We start from the raw sequence: 18,062 nt of genomic DNA on the forward strand, positions 1-18,062 counted from the left end.
TATATATATATATATATATATATATATATATATATATATATATATATATATATATACCACATCTTCTTTATCCATTCATCTGTCGATGGACATCTTGGCTCTTTCCACAGTTTGGCTATTGTGGACATTGCTGCTATAAACATTGGGGTGCATGTACCCCTTCGGATCCCTACATTTGTATCTTTGGGGTAAATACCCAGTAGTGCATTGCTGGATCGTATGGTAGCTCTATTTTCAACTTTTTGAAGAACCTCCATACTGTTTTCCAGAGTGGCTGCACCAGCTTGCATTCCCACCAACAGTGTAGGAGGGTTCCCCTTTCTCCGCATCCCCGCCAACATCTGTCATTTCCTAACTTGTTAATTTTAGCCATTCTGACTTGTGTGAGGTGATATCTCATTGAGGTTTTGATTTGGATTTCCCTGATGCCGAGTGATATTGAGCACTTTTTCATGTGTCTGTTGGCCATTTGGATGTTCAAAAGTTGGGTTAATTCATAAGAAGTTCCCATGAGGTTGTATAACTATGACTGATCTAGTTTTTTCATATAGTTCAGGGAGGATAGAAATGATAAACCTTGGGTTCTTGAGAGGCAGTAAGCATAGAGGTTAAGATTACAAACTCCTTAAAATCCCAGCTCTGCTATTTACTAGGTTACTAACCTTGTACAAGCAATTTAACTTGTCTATCCTCAGTCTCCACAACTATAAAATGAGGTTCATAATAGCATCTACCTCACAAGATTATAGTAAAAATTAAATGACTTAATATATATAAAGCCCTTAGAACAGTGCTTGGAACATAGTAAATGCTCTAAAATTAGATATAATTATAATTATATGATTACTTATGATTGAATTTTTATTTCATATTATCCATGAGGATTTCATGACTTTCAAGCTTCTTTATCATTTTTCCCTTCCACGTGCCTTTTTTTTTTAATTTAAATTCAGTTAGTTAATATATAATGTATTATTAGTTTCAGAGGTAGAGTTCAGTGATTCATCAGTCTTATATAAAACCCAGTGCTCATTACATCACATGCCCTCCTTAATGTCCATCACCCAGTTACCCCATTCCCCCCACCCTTCTCCCCTCCAGCAACCCTCAGTTTGTTTCCTATGACTAAGAGTATCTTATGGTTTGTCTCCCTCTCTGCTTTCGTCTTGTTTTATTTTCCCCTCCCTCCCCCATGATCTTGTTTTGTTTCTTAAATTCCACATATGAGTGAGATCATATGATAATTGTCTTTCTCTGACTGACTTGTTTGCTCAGCATAATACCCTCTAGTTCCATCCATGTCATTGCAAATGGCAAGATTTCATTTTTTTGGTAGCTGAGTACTGCTCCATTGTATATAGATATATACCACATCTTTATCCATTCATCTGTTGTTGGACGTCTGGGCTCTTTCCCTAGTTTGGCTGTTGTGAACATTTCTGCTATAAACATTGGGGTGCATGTGCCCTTTCAGATCACTACATTTGTATCTTTGGGGTAAATACCTAGTAGTGCAATTGCTGAGTCATAGGGTAGCTCTATTTTCAACCCTTTGAGGAACCTCCATTCTGTTTTCCAGAGTGGCTGCACAAGGTTGCATTCTCCACCAACAGTGTAAGAGGGTTCCCTTTTCTCTGCATGCTCGCCAACATCTGTCATTTCCTGACTTGTTGATTTTAGCCATTCTGACCGATATGAGGTAGTATCTCATTGTGTTTTCGACTTATATTTCTCTGATGCCAAGTGATGTTGAACATTTTTTCCTGTGTCTGTTGGCCATTTGTATGTCTTCTTTGGAGAAATGTCTGTTCGGGTCTTCTGCTCATTTCTTGATTGGATTATTTGTTCTTTGAGTATTGAGTTTGATAAGTTCTTTATAGATTTTGGATACTAGCCCTTTATATGATAAGACATTTGCAAATATCTTCTCCCATTCTGTTGGTCGTCATTTAGTTTTGTCGACTGTTTCCTTTGCTGTGCAAAAACTTTTTATCTTGATGAAGTCCCAATAGTTCATTTTTGCCCTTGCCTCTGGAGACGTGTCTAGCCAGAAGTTGCTGCAGCTGAGGTCAAAGAGGTTGCTGCCTGTGTCCTCCTCTAGGATTTTTATGGATTCCTGTCTCATATTTAGGTCTTTCATCCATTTTGATTCTATTTTTGTGTATGGTATAAGGAAATGGTCCAGTTTCATTCTTCTGCAGGTGGCTGTCCAATTTTCCCAATACCATTTGTTGAAAAGACTGTCTTTTTTCCATTGGGTATTCTTTCCTGCTTTGTTGAAGATTAGTTGACTATAGAGTTGAGGGTCCATTTCTGGGTTGTCTGTTCTGTTCCATTGATCTATGTGTCTGTTTTGTGCCAGTACCTTACTGTCTTAATGATGACAGCTTTGTAATAGAGCTTGAAGTCTGGGATTGTGATGCCACCAGCTTTGGTTTTCTTTTTCAACATTCCTTTGGCTATTCAGAGTCTTTTCTGGTTCCATACAAATTTTAGGATTATTTGTTCCAGCTCTGTGAAAAAGGTTGATGGTATTTTGATAGGGATTACGCTGAATATATAGATTGCCCTAGGTATCATCGACATTTTCACAATATTTGTTCTTCCAATCCATGAACATGGAATGTTTTTCCATTTCTTTGTGTCTTCCCCAATTTCTTTCATGAGTGTTCTATACTTTTCTGAGTACAGATCCTTTGCCTCTTTGGTTAGTTTTATTCCTAGTTATGTTATGGTTTTTGGTGCAATTATAAATGGGATTGACTCCTTAATTTCTCTTTCTTCTGTCTCATTGTTAGTGTATAGAAATGCAACTGATTTCTGTGCATTGATTTTATATCCTGAGACTTTGCTGAATTCCTATATGAGTTCTAGCAATTTAGAGTGTAGTCTTTTGGGTTTTCCACATAGAGTATCATGTCATCTGCGAAGAGTGAGAGTTTGAATTCTCCTTTGATGATTCAGATGCCTTTTATTTTTGTTGTTGTTATCTGATTGCTGAGGCTAGGACTGCCAGTACTATGTTGAACAACAATGGTGATAGTGGACATCTCTGCCATGTTCCTGACCTTAGGGGAAAAGCTCTGTTTTTCCCCACTGAGAATGATATTCGCTGTGGGCTTTTCATAGATGGCTTTTATGATATTGAGGTATATTCCCTCTATCCCTATACTGTGAAGAGTTTTAATCAAGAATCGGGATGCTGTACTTTGTCAAATGCTTTTTCTGCATCTATTGTCCTTTCTTTTTTTAATGTAGTGTATTACATTGATTGATTTGCTGATGTTGAACAACCCTGCAGCCCAGGAATAAATCCTACTTGTCCGTGGTGGATCCTATTGGCTAGTATCTTGGTGAGAAGTTTTGCATCTGTTCATCAGGGATATTGGTCTGTAATACTCCTTTCTGCTGGGGTCTTTTTCTGGTTTTGGGATCAAGGTAATGCTGGCTTCATAGAAAGAGTTTGGAAGTTTTCCTTCTATTTTTTGAAACAGCTTCAGAAGAATAGGTATTACTTCTTCTTTAAATGTTTGGTAGAATTCCTCTGGGAAGCCTTCTGGCCGTGGACTCTTGTTTATTGGGAGATTTTTGATTACTGGTTCAATTTCCTTGCTGGTTATAAGTCTGTTCAGGTTTTCTCTTTCTTCTGATTTCAGTTTTGGTAATTTATATATCTCTAGGAATGCATCCATTTCTTCCAGATTGCCTAATTTGTTGGCATATAGTTATGCATAATATGTTCTTATAATTTGTTTGTATTTCTTCAATGTTGCTTGTGATCTCCTTTCATTCATGATTTTGTTTATCTGGTTCCTTTCTCTTTTCTTTTTTTTTTTTTTAATTTATTTATTTGACAGAGAGAGAGAAGCGAGAGAGGGAATACAAACAGGGGGAGTGGGAGAGGGAGAAGCAGGCTTCCCACCGAGCAGGGAGCCCGATGCGGGGCTTGATCCCAGGACCCTGGGATCATGACCTGAGCCGAAGGCAGCTGCTTAACAACTGAGCCACCCAGGTGCCCCTCCTTTCTCTTTTCTTTTTGATAAGTCTGTCCAGGGGTTTAATAATCTTATTAATTCTTTCAAAGAACCAGCTCCTAGTTTCATTGATCTGTTCCACTATTCTTTTCGTTTCTATTTCATTGACTTCTGCTCTAATCTTTATTAATTCTCTTCTCATGCTGGATTTAGGCTTTATTTGCTGGTCTTTTTCCAGCTCCTTTAGGTGTAAAGTTAGGATGTATATATGAGACCTTTCTTTTTTCTTGAGAAAGGCTTGTATTGCTATATACTTCCCTCTTAGGACCACCTTTGCTACAACCCAAAGATTTTGAACAGTTGTGTTTATTTTCATTTGTTTCCATGAAAATTTTTTTAATTCTTTAATTTCCTGGTTGACCCATTCATTCTTTAGTAGCATTCTCTTTAACCTCCATGTATTTGAGTTCTTTCCAACTTTCCTCTTGTGATTGAGTTCAAGTTTCAAAGCACTGTGGTCTGAAAATGTGCAGGGAATGATCCTAAACTTTTGGTACCAGTTGAGACCTGATATGTGACCCAGTATGTGATATAATCTGGAGAATGTTCCATGTGCCCTCGAGAAGAATGTGTATTCTGTTGCTTTAGGGGATAGAATGTTCTGAATATATCTGTGAAGTCCATCTGGTCCAGTGTGTCATCCAAAGCCTTTGTTTCCTTGTTGATCTTCTGCTTAGATAATCTGTCCATTGCAGTGAGTGGGGTGTTAAAGTCCCCTACTATTATTGTATTATTATCAATGTCTTTAAGTTTGTTATTAAATGGTTTATATAACTGGCTGCTTCCATGTTAGGGACATAAATATTTACTGTGGTTAGATATTCTTGTTGGATTATGGTATAATCCCTTTAGTTACAATATAGTGTCCTTTCTCATCTCTTATTACAGTCTTTGGTTTGAAATCTAATCCCAACTTTCTTTTGATGTCCATGAGCATGATAAATGGTTTTCTACCCCCCTCACTTCAATCTGGAGGTATCTTTGGGTCTAAAATGAGTCTCTTGCAGACAACATATCGATGGATCTTGCTTTTTTATCCAATCTGATACCCTGTGTCTTTTGATTGGGGCATTTAGCCCATTTACATTCAGAGTTAACTATTGAAAGATATAAATTTAGTGCCATTATATTACCTATAAAGTCACTGTTTCTGTATATTGTCTCTGTTCCTTTCTGGTCTATGTTACTTTTGGGCTCTCTCTTTGCTTAAAGGATTCCCTTTAATATTGCAGGGCTGGTTTAGTGATCACAAATTCTTTCAGTTTCTATTTGTCCTGGAAGTTTTTATCTCTCCTTCTATTTTGAATGACAGCCTAACTGGATAAATTATTCTTTGCTGCATATTTTTCTCATTTAGCACCCTGAATATATCATGCCAGTGCTTACTGGCCTCCCAGGTCTCTGTGGATAGGTCTGCTGCCAGTCTAATGTTTCTACCCTTGTAGGTTACAGACCTCTTGTCCCAAGCTGCTTTCAGGATTTTCTCTTTGTCTCTGAGATTTGCAAGTTTCACTATTATATGTCAAGGTGTTGACTTATTTTTATTGATTTTGAGTGGGGTTCTCTTTGCCTCCTGGACTTGAATGCCTGTTTCCTTCCCCAGATTAGAGAGGTTCTTTGCTATAATTTACTCCAATATACCTTCTGCCCCACCTTCTTCTAGGATCCCAATTATTTCTAATATTGTTTCACTTTATGGTATCACTTATCTCTCGAATTCTCCCTTCGTAATCCAGTAGTTGTTTATTTCTCTTTTTCTCAGTTTATTTATTCTCCATCATTTGTCTTCTGTATCACTAATTCTCTCTTCTGCCTCATTTATTCTAGCAGTTAGAGCCTCCATTTTTGATTGCATCCCATTAATAGCCTTTTTTTATTTCAACTTGATTAGATTTTAGTTCTTTTATTTCTCCAGAAAGGGATTCTGTAGTGTCTTATATGCTTTTTTCAAGCCCAGCTAGCATCTTTATAATCATTATTCTGAACTCTAGTTCTGATATCTTACTTATATCTATACTGATTAGATCCCTGGCCATCAGTACTGCCTCTTGTTCTCTTTTATGAAGTGAGTTTTTCTCTCTTGTTATTCTGCCCAGAGAAGAATAGTTGAATGAGAGAACAAAATACTAAAATGGCAACAATGACCCCAGAGAAATATACACTAAACAAATCGTAAGAGACCTTAAATTTTTTAAAAAAAGAATATAATCAGACAGGTGAACAGAACAGAGCAATACACTGGATCCTGTCTGTATTTAGGTCTGTTTGTTAGAAAACTAGATCCCAAAATTGTAAAGAAAAAAGACTTATATATGTACAAAAATAAAATTAAATACAATAAAAGGATAGAATGTAACTGTAAAAATGAAAATTAAAAAAGACTAGCAGAAAGTGGTCGCTTATCTATTTGTAGAATTGCAGCAATTCTTTTCTTAGATCTCTAGTTGAGTTCGTAGGTGTTCAGAATGATTTGATAGCTATCTAGCTGAATTCCTGGGACCAGACAAAACTAAGGTCTCCTACTTCTTCACCATCTTGGACTCCTTCCACCAATCTTTTAAATGCATGGGATCCCTAAAGGTTAATCACTGAATCTTCTTTCTTTATACTCTTTATGGGCTACCTCATATGCTCTAATGGTTTTAGTTATCACATATAGATAGTTTCCAAATATTTGTCCTAAATCCCTCTTTCCTAAGCTCCAGTCCTGAATTCCCAACAGTTTAATATAAACATAGATCTGAAGTGATGTTGCCCTGATTAAATAAGCAAAAAAGCAAAAACAAAAATCTTATCCGAGGCTCACAGGTCTTGTCTAGGCCAAACCACTCTGAACACACCCAATCTCATCTAATCTCAGAAGCTAAGCAGGGTCGGGCCTGGTTAGTACTTGGGTGGGAGAATTCAAAGGTCTTCATAATCTGTGCCCTTCCACTATCTCTCTGCATTTTTATCACATACCCTAAACTACTAGTGCATCAGAATACTATTTATAGAATTCTAAATATGCCACAGGACCTCATACCTCTATCTTTCTTTCTTCTCCATGAGCTAAAATCTAACTTAGTCCTTAAGGCCCAGCTCACATGTCACTTTTTATGGGTTTTGCTCAAATCTAAAAGGTAGCAGGCATCTTTGATGTATTTACAGAACTTGTCATTCTCACCCCACCCTAATCCATTACTAAGTTTTATTGCTTTTGCCTGCAAAATATTTCCTGAATCCTTCCAATTCTCTCTCCCCATTGCTAACATCCTAGTTCTAGCTACCACCCTCTCTAACCTGGATCACAGTAACAATCTGTCTTCTTCTCCCTGTTCCTCCACTTTTGCACCAGCCAATCCATTGTAAATTGAATCATGTCATCGAAATCATTCAATGGCTTCATAACACACATAATAAAACTTAACGTCTTTAGTATGGCCTTGTCACATTATGGCCTCTGACCACCTCCCTTGTTGTTATTTTCACCTGAGGGCCCCTCTTCACTCTGCTCCCTCAAGCACTCCAAGTTTTTTTCCACTTACAGACCTCTTTCTCTGCCTTTCCTTCTCTTCAAATAATCTGTTAGCCCCTCTGCCTGCCTGTCTCCTACCTACATGGATCATACCCTATCCTTTAGATCTCAATTGAAATGTTTCCCCAGAGAAGCCCTCCCTTACCCTGTGATCTAAATTTATTTTTATTTTTTTAATAACACCCTATATTTTTCCTTTATAGCACAGATTCTATTTTGTAATTACATACTTACGTACTTTATTTTGTTAGTTTCTGTCTCTGCCATGTGCTCAACAAGAGGAGAGATCTTGTCTACTTGGTTTACCAGTGTATATTCATGGTCTAAGACATTGGTACAGAGCTTGGCATATAGTAGGTGTTAAATAAATAAATGAATAAATGAATGTAATAAATTATGAAAGTTTTCCTCTACTATTCCCTTCTCTGTGTTCATAAGAGAGTATGTTTATAATTCTGTTATATCATTAATCATATTCTATGATAGTTTTTTGTGTCAATCGATCCCACTCAGCTAGAAAGTCCCCCTACTTCCTGTTCATTTTTCTATCAGTCTCATATCTAGCACAGTCAAGGGCACATGGTGTTCAATAAATATTTGTTCTACATATTGTTGATTGAGTCTACATATAATTTTATTTTGACTACAAAGAAGATACAAGTCCTTCACATATTTTCTGTGTTGTTTGCAAAGATGTGGTATATTCTCACCACTGGGATAGCCCGATGGAATTCTTTTTCCGCTCCTGATTTTTTCTTCCATGTGGAAAAAGCTTTATAGGTGTAATCCTCCCAGCCTTTCCCCAACACCCTCCTTTCTTTTCAGAAGGTGGGGAGGAGTGACTCAATCTGGTGAGTTTGGAAGGATAAACTTGAGCCCAGCCCCTTTTCTTTCCCTATTTCTTTAGAAGCTGGCCTGCCTCAGAGAGTGTATGTTCCTCTCTGCTCCTTTATCCCTTAAGTTTTAAAGTGCTAGGAATCCAAAAGAGAAAGATTGTTGCATCCAATTGTGCCTATAATGTGTGCGTTAAGTTAGTCTAATTCTGGGGTTCAATATTAGTACGCCCTTTGCTTGTAGATATAAGCCACATTCTCCAGTATCTGCTATATTCATAGTAAATGTGATATCTTCTGCTTTCCTTATTTCTCAACTGGGCAGGAAAGAAGATTGTTATATATTGGGCCCTTTCAAACTCCCAACACCTATTATTTTTGTATTATTGCCCAACACCAGGGTCACCAAAATACAGCTCTTGATCATGACTTTTTATTTGCTCCAAAGAGTGACATACCAGACAACTTGAAACATTTCAGGCATTTTCCTTACCCATGAAACTTCTTTCTAGAATGCTTTTACATTTTTTATAACCACTATTTGTGCCTGTTCAATACCAACAGGAAGTTTATTTCAGAAATGAAGCTGCAAAGTCAACAGCATGGGATTTTCCTTCTGAACATTTGAAGATAGTGTGGTTTTGTGAAGAGGTATTTGCAATGGAAACTGCACAAAAGTTAATACTCACCTCCTACTGAGAGACTCTAAATGCATTTATATGAAGTAGTAAGTCAGTGCTATTGCCTTTTCAGTGAAAAAGTCATCCAGTTAAGTTGGTTGTAGAGATCGCACTGATGGTCCTTCAATTTATAAGAAGGCATAAATACATGATGGTATTGAAACACTCCCAACCTCTCTAAAAGATACACAGATAAATATGTATATTTACACACATCTACATTTTTTATTTTACCAAATGTATATAGGTGTTTTTAAATTATGAGACTAGGCTATGTTGACTGAATTCAAAATTCAAACACTATGAAAATGTAAAACATCAAAGTCTCCTCTCCTATTACCTTATGCCAGAAACGCCATGTAACCATTGTTAAAAGTTTGACATGTATCTTTTCAGAGTTTATATATGTCTGTGTGTGTGTGTGAGAGCACACATACGAGCTGTGTGTGTGTTTAGCATAAAATGGGATCAGACTTACTGGTCTGTAATTTGCTTTTTACTTAACAAAATATTATAGACACTTCCCATGTTCATTTGTGCTGATCAACTTCATTCCCTTTTAATGCCAATGTAGGGAAATGCCGCATTGATGTAGCCTTTCTCCCACTGATGGATATATAAGAGTTTCTAAATTTTCATAATTGAAAACATTTTATACATGTATCTTTAAATACGTGTGGGAGTGTTTCTATAACAGTATTTAGAACAAGCATTATTTAGTAAAGTAATAAGAATTGTTATACCGGCTGCACTGAGGAAATAGTGCCCAGGTACTTTGCAGTACTCTGTACTATCAACAAGAATGAACTCAAACTGAGTAAGTGTAATAAGATCTCAGCATTAAAGTTTCTGGAATATACTAGTCAAATAATTATATACCTGTAGCCAATCCATGCCATCTCTCTCTTTTTTTTACCATTTATAAAATATGAAAATCCCCATTTAATTCCGGGATTATTCTTAGCTATGTATTTTGTTGAATATTTCTGTTGACTCTGCATCTTTTCTAGTAAAACTTCATCATTTATTCACTAACAGAAGTGTCTCTGTAGCATTGATTATGTAGCCTTCAAGCCAATAGAGATCTCCTGTGTTGTGAATTCTTGGCACATACTATAGTTATTAAAACTTCTAAGTAAATACAAGGGAAATTTTGATGACAGAATCAACTGATTATTTTTAAACGTTATATTCTGATGTAAATGTGACTATTTGTAAATGTCCCTAAACTTTGAAATCATTTTGTTTATTGTAGAAGCCATGTGTAATGTTAAAGTAATCATTTTCAAAAATCACTCATGTCTTTAATAGAAAACATTTTTTTTCCATTTTCATATGTTTACCTTTACAAACTACCCCTTTTGGTATAGGGGGGTAGGAAGATTAGAGGAAATATGTAGTTAAAGAAGATGCCTAATTCAACTCACCCAGGATTTGAAATAATGGAATTGCTGGCAGGGCCCATCCCTCTTTTACCTCCTTCTAAGCAGGAAAACACTAGCAAAAAGTAGAAAGAACTACTTAGTAAACCTCTGGTGTGATTAAGGAAACCAAAAAGGATAAAATTAATACATTTAACATATAAGATTTAAAATTCCATGTGTCAAAGAAGTTCAGCATCATGGAATGATAAACGGGGAGAAATTTATAGTAGTTATGACAAACAAGGATAACAGCTTGCCAAATAATCAACTGATAAAAAATCAGTCAGGAGACACTAAAATCAATAGTGTTCATTCATGTATTTACCCACCAAACATGCATTGAATGCATATTTTGTATCTTACGTTATACAAGTTAGTAAGGATACCAAGACAAATAAGTCAAATGGTAAATCAGTTATACTGTTTATCTATTAAATGCAAATTAAAACCACTGATTATCATTTTTCTATCAAATTTTGAAAGAGATTCTTAAATGACCACATCAAAATTGGCAAGGGTGTGGTACAGAGATAATTCATACATTGCTGAGGCAGTATACATTGCCTATATCTTAAATGCAGTTTGATGTACATAAATCACTGTAAGCATCTTAAAAATGTTTATGCCATTTAACCTAAAAATTACACTTATAAGCTCTATCCGAAGGAAAATAATTCTAAGTACAGAGGAAACTTGATGCACAAAGGTGTTCATAGAAATGTTATTTATGGTGGAAAAAAAAATAGGGACAACTTAATTTCTATACTATACATGAATGATTAAGTTAATTCTGGTGTAGCCGCTTGGACTACAACATATTTCTCTTATATAGTATTAATAGCATATGTAATTAACTGAGGAAAATGTAAGTGATAACATTAAGCAAAAGAAAAAAAAACTAGGAAGTAAAATTACATAATCACCATTAATGGAAACAAAAGACTATGATGAAATATACCTAAATTTCAATATCATTTGAGTCTGTGTACTAGAACTTTGGGTGAAATTTTTCCTTCTTTCCACTGAAATAGTATTTGTGTACAGCTCTATAGCTCAAATGAGTTCTTTTACTAAGTTCTTTTAATAAAATATACCTAAATTTTATCATCATTTGAGTCTGTGTACTAGGACTTTGGGTGAAATTTTTCCTTCTTTCTACTTAAATAGTACTTGTGTCCAGTTCTGTAGCTAAAAAGAGTGTTCTTTCAGTAAAGGCTTTTCTATAGCACTTAGAAGTAACTGGAAAAAATTGGAATGTGCAGGAAATCATAAAAATACACGGAACATAAGTTTTGCAAGACTAACTAGCAGTATTGGCCCATCCTCGTCATTATTTGATGATTCAGAGAAAGGTAACAATAACCAACGCAAACTGCTCTGAGTTACTGTGCAGCAGGTGAAGGAAGTCCTTCTTGACTCCTGTAGGCAATCAGTCTATGCACTGAAGCATGATATCTGCTTACCATTATATAGCTTTGGCTAGCTGCAAATGTATTAATATTCATACCATTATTAACTAGCCTCTTTTAAAGCTAGCAACAACAATTTTTTTTAAGTGCAGATCTAAATTCTACAGCTTGATTATATGCTGAATAGTGAAATACTTCCTATAATTCGCTCTAAATGCCCTCCTTAATTTCAGTAGTCTCTCATTCTCACCGTTAGCTAACTGAAAGGGAAAGTGGTCAACCACCCAGTTCTGATGGCATGAAAAATAAATGTTACAGAACCTGCAGTTCATTTAAAATGAAAAGGAGGAGGAGCAAGAATGGATGGTATGGTGGAAGAAAGATCGCTACCATTTTATTCAAAAAGATAAATATATTCAAATGAAGCCTGAAGTACATTGTATAGCTCTCCACAGTACATTGTAATTCTCCATTTAACTTTCTACTTACTCTTTAAAAATATTCATTACAAGGCTTTTTATGCTTGTGTAAACATCTAATGCTCAAAATTAATAACTTGTTCTATTTTTCCTACTTGAGCATTCCTTCAGAATTTTTATTTACTATTAAATTCATAAAAGTTCAGAACACAATGAAGTTCACATATACAGGGTATTATTTCCTCTTCCATCCCTACAATTATTATGTTTTTCTTCAATTATGTGTAAGTTGTAAAGTGTAATAATATAATGAGCACCTGTGAACTAAACTAGACTTAAAACCAATAACTTGCATTAGCCATGGGCTCCTCCTTTATTCCATACCCTTCCTTCCAGATGTAATTGCTGTCCTACGTTGTGTAACATTTTCTTGTGTATGTGTGATATTGCATTTAGTCCATTTCCCTATATATAATTTTCTTTGTTACATTGTGATTTATTTAAAATTATGCCATATATTTATATATATGATCTGTCTGCATATTGGTTATTTTTGTTTATTTTTTAGTTCTGTAAAAATGGTATGATACTGTTTTTGGATTGTTTCTAAGACTCATCCATGTTATTGAACGTAGATGTGTGAATATATCACAATTTTTTTTCCTTTTAATGCACATTTGGATTATTTCTAGTTTTTGTTTTCACAAACAATGCTCTTGTGATTATCCTGATACACATGTGTAAGAGTTTAGGTTATATGCCTGGTAGAATTGGTGTGTAAAGGCATATGAATTTTGAACTTTACAAGATAACAACATACTATTTTCCAAAATGATTAAACCAGTTCATATTTACTTTAGCAAATTATAAAAATTCCCATTGATCTCCATCTTCTTCAGTACTTTATTTTTAGACTTACTAAAACTTTTGCCAATCTCATGGATATAAGACAGTATTTTGTGGGCTAAATCTGTATTGCCCTGACTACCCATGAGATTGAGCTTCTTTCCATCTGTTTATAGATCGTGTGTTTCCTTTTCTGTAAAATGCCTCATAATTATTTTGCAACTGGGTTGTTTGGGTATTTGATTTTATTGACTTCTAGAAGTTTTTTATTTTTAGTTTTTTCATAATTCTGGATTTTGTTTTTTACACATTGGAGATCTCTTCTCCCAATTTATGAAGCTTTTTGTTTTTGTTTTGGTTTTGGGAGTTCCTTATACTGTTATGCTTTAGTAGAGTTCCTACTTTTAATATGGTTGAAATTATCTGTCATTTCTTGTTATGGTTAGCATTTTTGTGCCTTAAGAACTCTTTACTTACCTAAGATCAAAAGGATATTGTCCTGTATTTTCTCTAATAATTTGTAGGGTTTTCCTTTCACATTTGTCTTTAGTTTATATGGCATTGATTTTGTTTATATGTACAACAAGATCTATTTTCATTTTTTTGCACATGGATAACCAGTTGTCCCAGCAACATTTATTCAATGGTTTCTTCTTCCTCTAGTGATCTACAATGTCACATCTTGTATTAAATAATAATAATAATAATAGATCATGGATATAATTCATATTCTATTTTCTATTCTGTTTCATTGGTCAATTCGTTCATTACTACTCAGAACTACTAAATGCATACTATTCCATTTTAACTATTTAATTACTGTTACTTTATAATGAGTCATGATACAAGGTGGGACACCCCCCTTTGTCTTTTTTTTTGTCTTCTCAAGAGTATATTGTCTATACTTGGCCTTTTGCTTTTTACATACATTTCTGAATCAATTTATCATATCCATGAAAATCTGTTGTGATTTTGGTTACAATTGCATTTATTATTATAGTTACTTCTGAGAGACTTTATATCTTTATGAAACTGAGACTTCCCATCTATGAACTTAGGATATCTCAATTTGTCTTTTTAAATATCTTTCAATAAAACTTTATGATTTTCTGTTTATTGATCTTGCACATCTTTGATAAGTTTTAATTTTAGGTACTTTGTAGTTTTAGATGCTGTTGTAAATGGTGTGTTTATTTTAAATGACATGTTCTAATTGTTTATTGCTGGTGCATGAAAATATAACAGGTATTTGTATGTTGACTTTATGGCCACTATCTTTGCTAAACTCTGTTTCTTAAAAGAATTATTATAGAGGATTTAAAGCACATACAAAGGTAAAAAAGAAAAATATAATGAATCATATGTACTCATCGTGCAACTTTAACAGTTATCAGCTTATGGCCAATCTTGTTTCATCTCTATCTCTGCTTGTTTTTCTCCTGTATTACTTGAAGCAAATCATATATATCATACAATTATTTTATTATGTCTCTTAAAAAATAAGAACTTTCAAAAAACATAACTAGAGTCCATTATTACACATAAAATAATTAACATCAATTAACTTGTAATTTATTTGTTGAGGAAATTAAATTTTTTATCCTGTAGAGTTTCCCTCGATTTGGATTGATTTATGGTTGATTATATTCCCATTGTAGGGTTAAACATGTTTGTTTGACTTATATATTTTTTGTAAATTGGTAATTGGATCTAAAAACTTGATCAAATTTAGGTTGAATTTTTTTGGCAAAGCTATATCATAGATGGTGGTGTTTTTCCATCAGGAGGCCTAGTGCCTCTAGTTTTTGGGGTGTTAGTGGCCTTCAATGCTCAGTTCCTGGTGACTCTTCAATTATTTTTTATATTTTTTTCTGTGACCTAGACTAAATTATGCTTCAGAAGTGAACAACCCTAAGATGTCAGTGAATAATGAGTGTTTATTTCTCACTCACACTACATGCATGTTCACTGGGAGTTAGCCACACTTGTCATCTTCATTCTGCAACCAAGTGTAAAGGAGTAGCCTCTATGGCATTTAGTCATAGCCTTGTCAAGATTTGGAATTCCTTATTTTTCATTTTAGCTATTCTGGTGAGTTTGTAATAACATTTCATTGTGTTTTTCTTTTGTTTTTCCTTGATAACTAATTAAGTTGAGCATCTTTTCCTATTTTTGTTAGCCATTGTATATCTTTTGATCTGGTAGAGGTTTGTGTGTTTGGGGAGGGTATGCCCATTTTCCACTGTGTTGTCTTTTTCTTACTGACTCATAGTTCTTTGTGTATTATGGACATAAGCTATTGTTTATTGTCTCTGCTGACTTTTATTTATGGTGGTTTGCCTTCTTGGGTGCTTGGTGATTTCTGATTGTGAGCTCATGGTTTCCTCTTGATCTGTGCGAAGCCTGTAGGTCTAAATATGTTAAACTTTCCTTCAGAGAGGATTTTCTTTTGCCTCTGCTAGTATACAGGGAATGCCACTGACCTAGAACCCCTTTCAGACTTTCCTTAAGGGTTGGAGCTCAAAAGAGGTTCAAGTCTTCACCTTGTGGCTGGCCCAGTTGGCTTAGGTTTGTGAGATCAGTGTTGCTCCCTCAGGGCAGCCTCATCCGCCTCGCTGCCCTAGCTGTCTACCTCTCCAGCCACAGTTCATGGCTTTTGCTTAAGTTTTTCTTTTTGGAAGGAATATTAGCCCTAATGCTAGAAATAGAAGACCGTTTTTTCACTATTTTTTTACATTAAATATAGACATAAAATACTTTTTTAAATTTATGAATATTCAAAGGATTAAAGACTTAATTGGAAGAAAGAAATATTGATGTTGCTTTCTCACTCTAAAATTAAAATATATTTTAATTGCATATGTGTACTATAAAGTTAATGTTTAATTTTAGTTCAAGAAGAAATCTCAGAGGTCATTTTTTCCTGTAATTAAAATTTTTCAGGTGAAGTTTAGAGAGGCTAAATGATTTAGCCAAGGTTTTTCAGCTTGTTAGTGGCTAAGACTAAAACAGAGCTCCTCAGACAGTACTATATTTTTCCCCACTAAACTATGTTGCTCTTTTAATTAATCTAAAATTGCCTATTATTTATTTAGTCTGCCTTATTTTCTTTATGGAAGTTTTGTACATCTCAGAGTTTTATACAGTCTTTATAGAAGTATAGAGAATTAGAATTTCTTTCCAAATTCTTTAGTGTTAAAATTCTGTGATAGAAGCTACAAATCTGCCGCTATCCATATAATAAAAAAATTATTATAAAAGCTTATTGCTGAACTCATAGGGTGAATTTTTCCTTTAAAACAGACTTAAAGAAGAATTAGAACTTTATAAGGAAGATGACATACAAAGTGCTTGTGAAGCTCTCCAAACAGAAATAGAAATTTTGGAGTTGGTAAGCCACCACTGATTCTTTAACTTCTGTTCAGCATTATTTTCCCTACTAGCAAGAATGGGTTTGCTGGGATACATATCACTGAATTAGTGGTTTGCCCTTCACATGGATATTCACTAGATACAAAAAATAAAACAGCAACAATGAACAAAACTAAGGTCAGGATATAAATCCCTGAAATGTTTTGAGTTCCTGGAGAGTTAGGTGCTACATAAAGCAAATTATATTCAAAGAGAATTATGTACAATTTCAAACTAAGTTAAAAAAAAATCCAAACCTGACCTCCCAACATTCTCTTGACTGAAACAGTTATTAGAGGATTAATGCACTGAAGGAGTTTAACTATCATAATGCTTAAAAGCTTTTTGTTTTTGATAGGCATAAATTATACTTTTATTATATTTGATCCTAAAACTTTCTTATTACAGATTTTTATGATCTCAAGAACTTCAGATTCAATTATCGGAAACTTATTTTCGGATTGTGCGGGAGCACTTTAAATTGCTTTTAACCTCTTACTTTGGTTGTTTATAAAATGAATGCAGTATTTGCCATGCTCCATTTTAATGGAAGAAATATATAGCTAGCTTTAAAATATGTTAAAATGTAATTTTAATTTAGTACATTACATTTGGTTCATATTTATTTTCTGTAAACATTTCTTGTTTAAAATGTCCCAATTGCTTATGTCAGGATTTATATTTTTTATAAAAACTTTCAAAAGTAAAATTTAGAAATACCCAGTTATTGTTATTGTTGTGTTAAATTTACATGAACTTTATGGAATTCCTTCATTAGGAATTTAATTTTCCTCATGAATAATTACTATATTTTTCTTTTCAGACATTGGCACAGAAAGATCTTCAGGAAAACAAATAACTTGTGGAGAGTTGACCAAAGCTATCCAAGGTTTGATGAAAGTATCTTAGAATCAAATCTTTGTGATAGATACACGAACGATGCCCATTACAACAGATTTTTGTGGAAAATGTGAAGTCCAGAATGTTCAAAGTTGTTGATATCTAGAATTGGTATATTAGCACTTTAAAAATGTAATTTTTTCTCTTGTTACTTGCTGGAACTTTAAAGCTCCTTATGGCGTTTGGTTTTGTTTCTAAAGGAAGAAGAAAGGACAGGTAGATACTGTGTTCTCTGGCTTCTTATCTCCCCTGACCCTTAGGCTGATCTGTACTTTCTGATGTTGTTCATTTTTTGTTGCAGTTTACCTTGGGTCTAATCAAACCCTGGGAGAGAGAAATGATCAGATTATTGACCCAGTTTTGTCCCTGCCATTTCCACCAACAAAGATGTTCACTTCATTTTAATCCTTCTCTCATCAGTAAGATGTCTGTTGACAGAGGTCCTAGGAGGCCTTTCATCTGCAAAAGCCAGTTTTCTCCTCTTTTCTCTAGATGTGTCTGTGGAGTTAAGTCTGGGGCACCTGAGGCCTTCACCAGTCTTTGTGCCTGGCAGTTTTCTTCCTGATGCCAATGTTGGTAGAATGAAATA

The 18,062-nt window shown here is 34.5% G+C and overlaps 1 protein-coding gene across 1 annotated transcript in view; it reads left to right on the forward strand.

Moving 5' to 3' along the window:
* The window catches only part of CCDC172 (coiled-coil domain containing 172), a 56,455-nt gene extending 39,023 nt beyond the window's left edge, over window positions 1-17,432 (forward strand). Inside the window, exons 7-8 of the mRNA XM_035020852.1 lie at window positions 16,466-16,553; window positions 17,397-17,432. Coding sequence (XP_034876743.1) covers window positions 16,466-16,553; window positions 17,397-17,432 — 124 coding nt within the window. The remainder of the gene's footprint in view (window positions 1-16,465; window positions 16,554-17,396) is intronic.
* The last annotated feature ends 630 nt before the right edge of the window (window positions 17,433-18,062 follow it).

The sequence above is a fragment of the Mirounga leonina genome, unplaced genomic scaffold (assembly GCF_011800145.1).
Source record: "Mirounga leonina isolate KUSES-001 unplaced genomic scaffold, KU_Mleo_1.0 Mir_114, whole genome shotgun sequence".
In the NCBI taxonomy this organism is placed as follows: Eukaryota; Metazoa; Chordata; class Mammalia; order Carnivora; family Phocidae; genus Mirounga; species Mirounga leonina.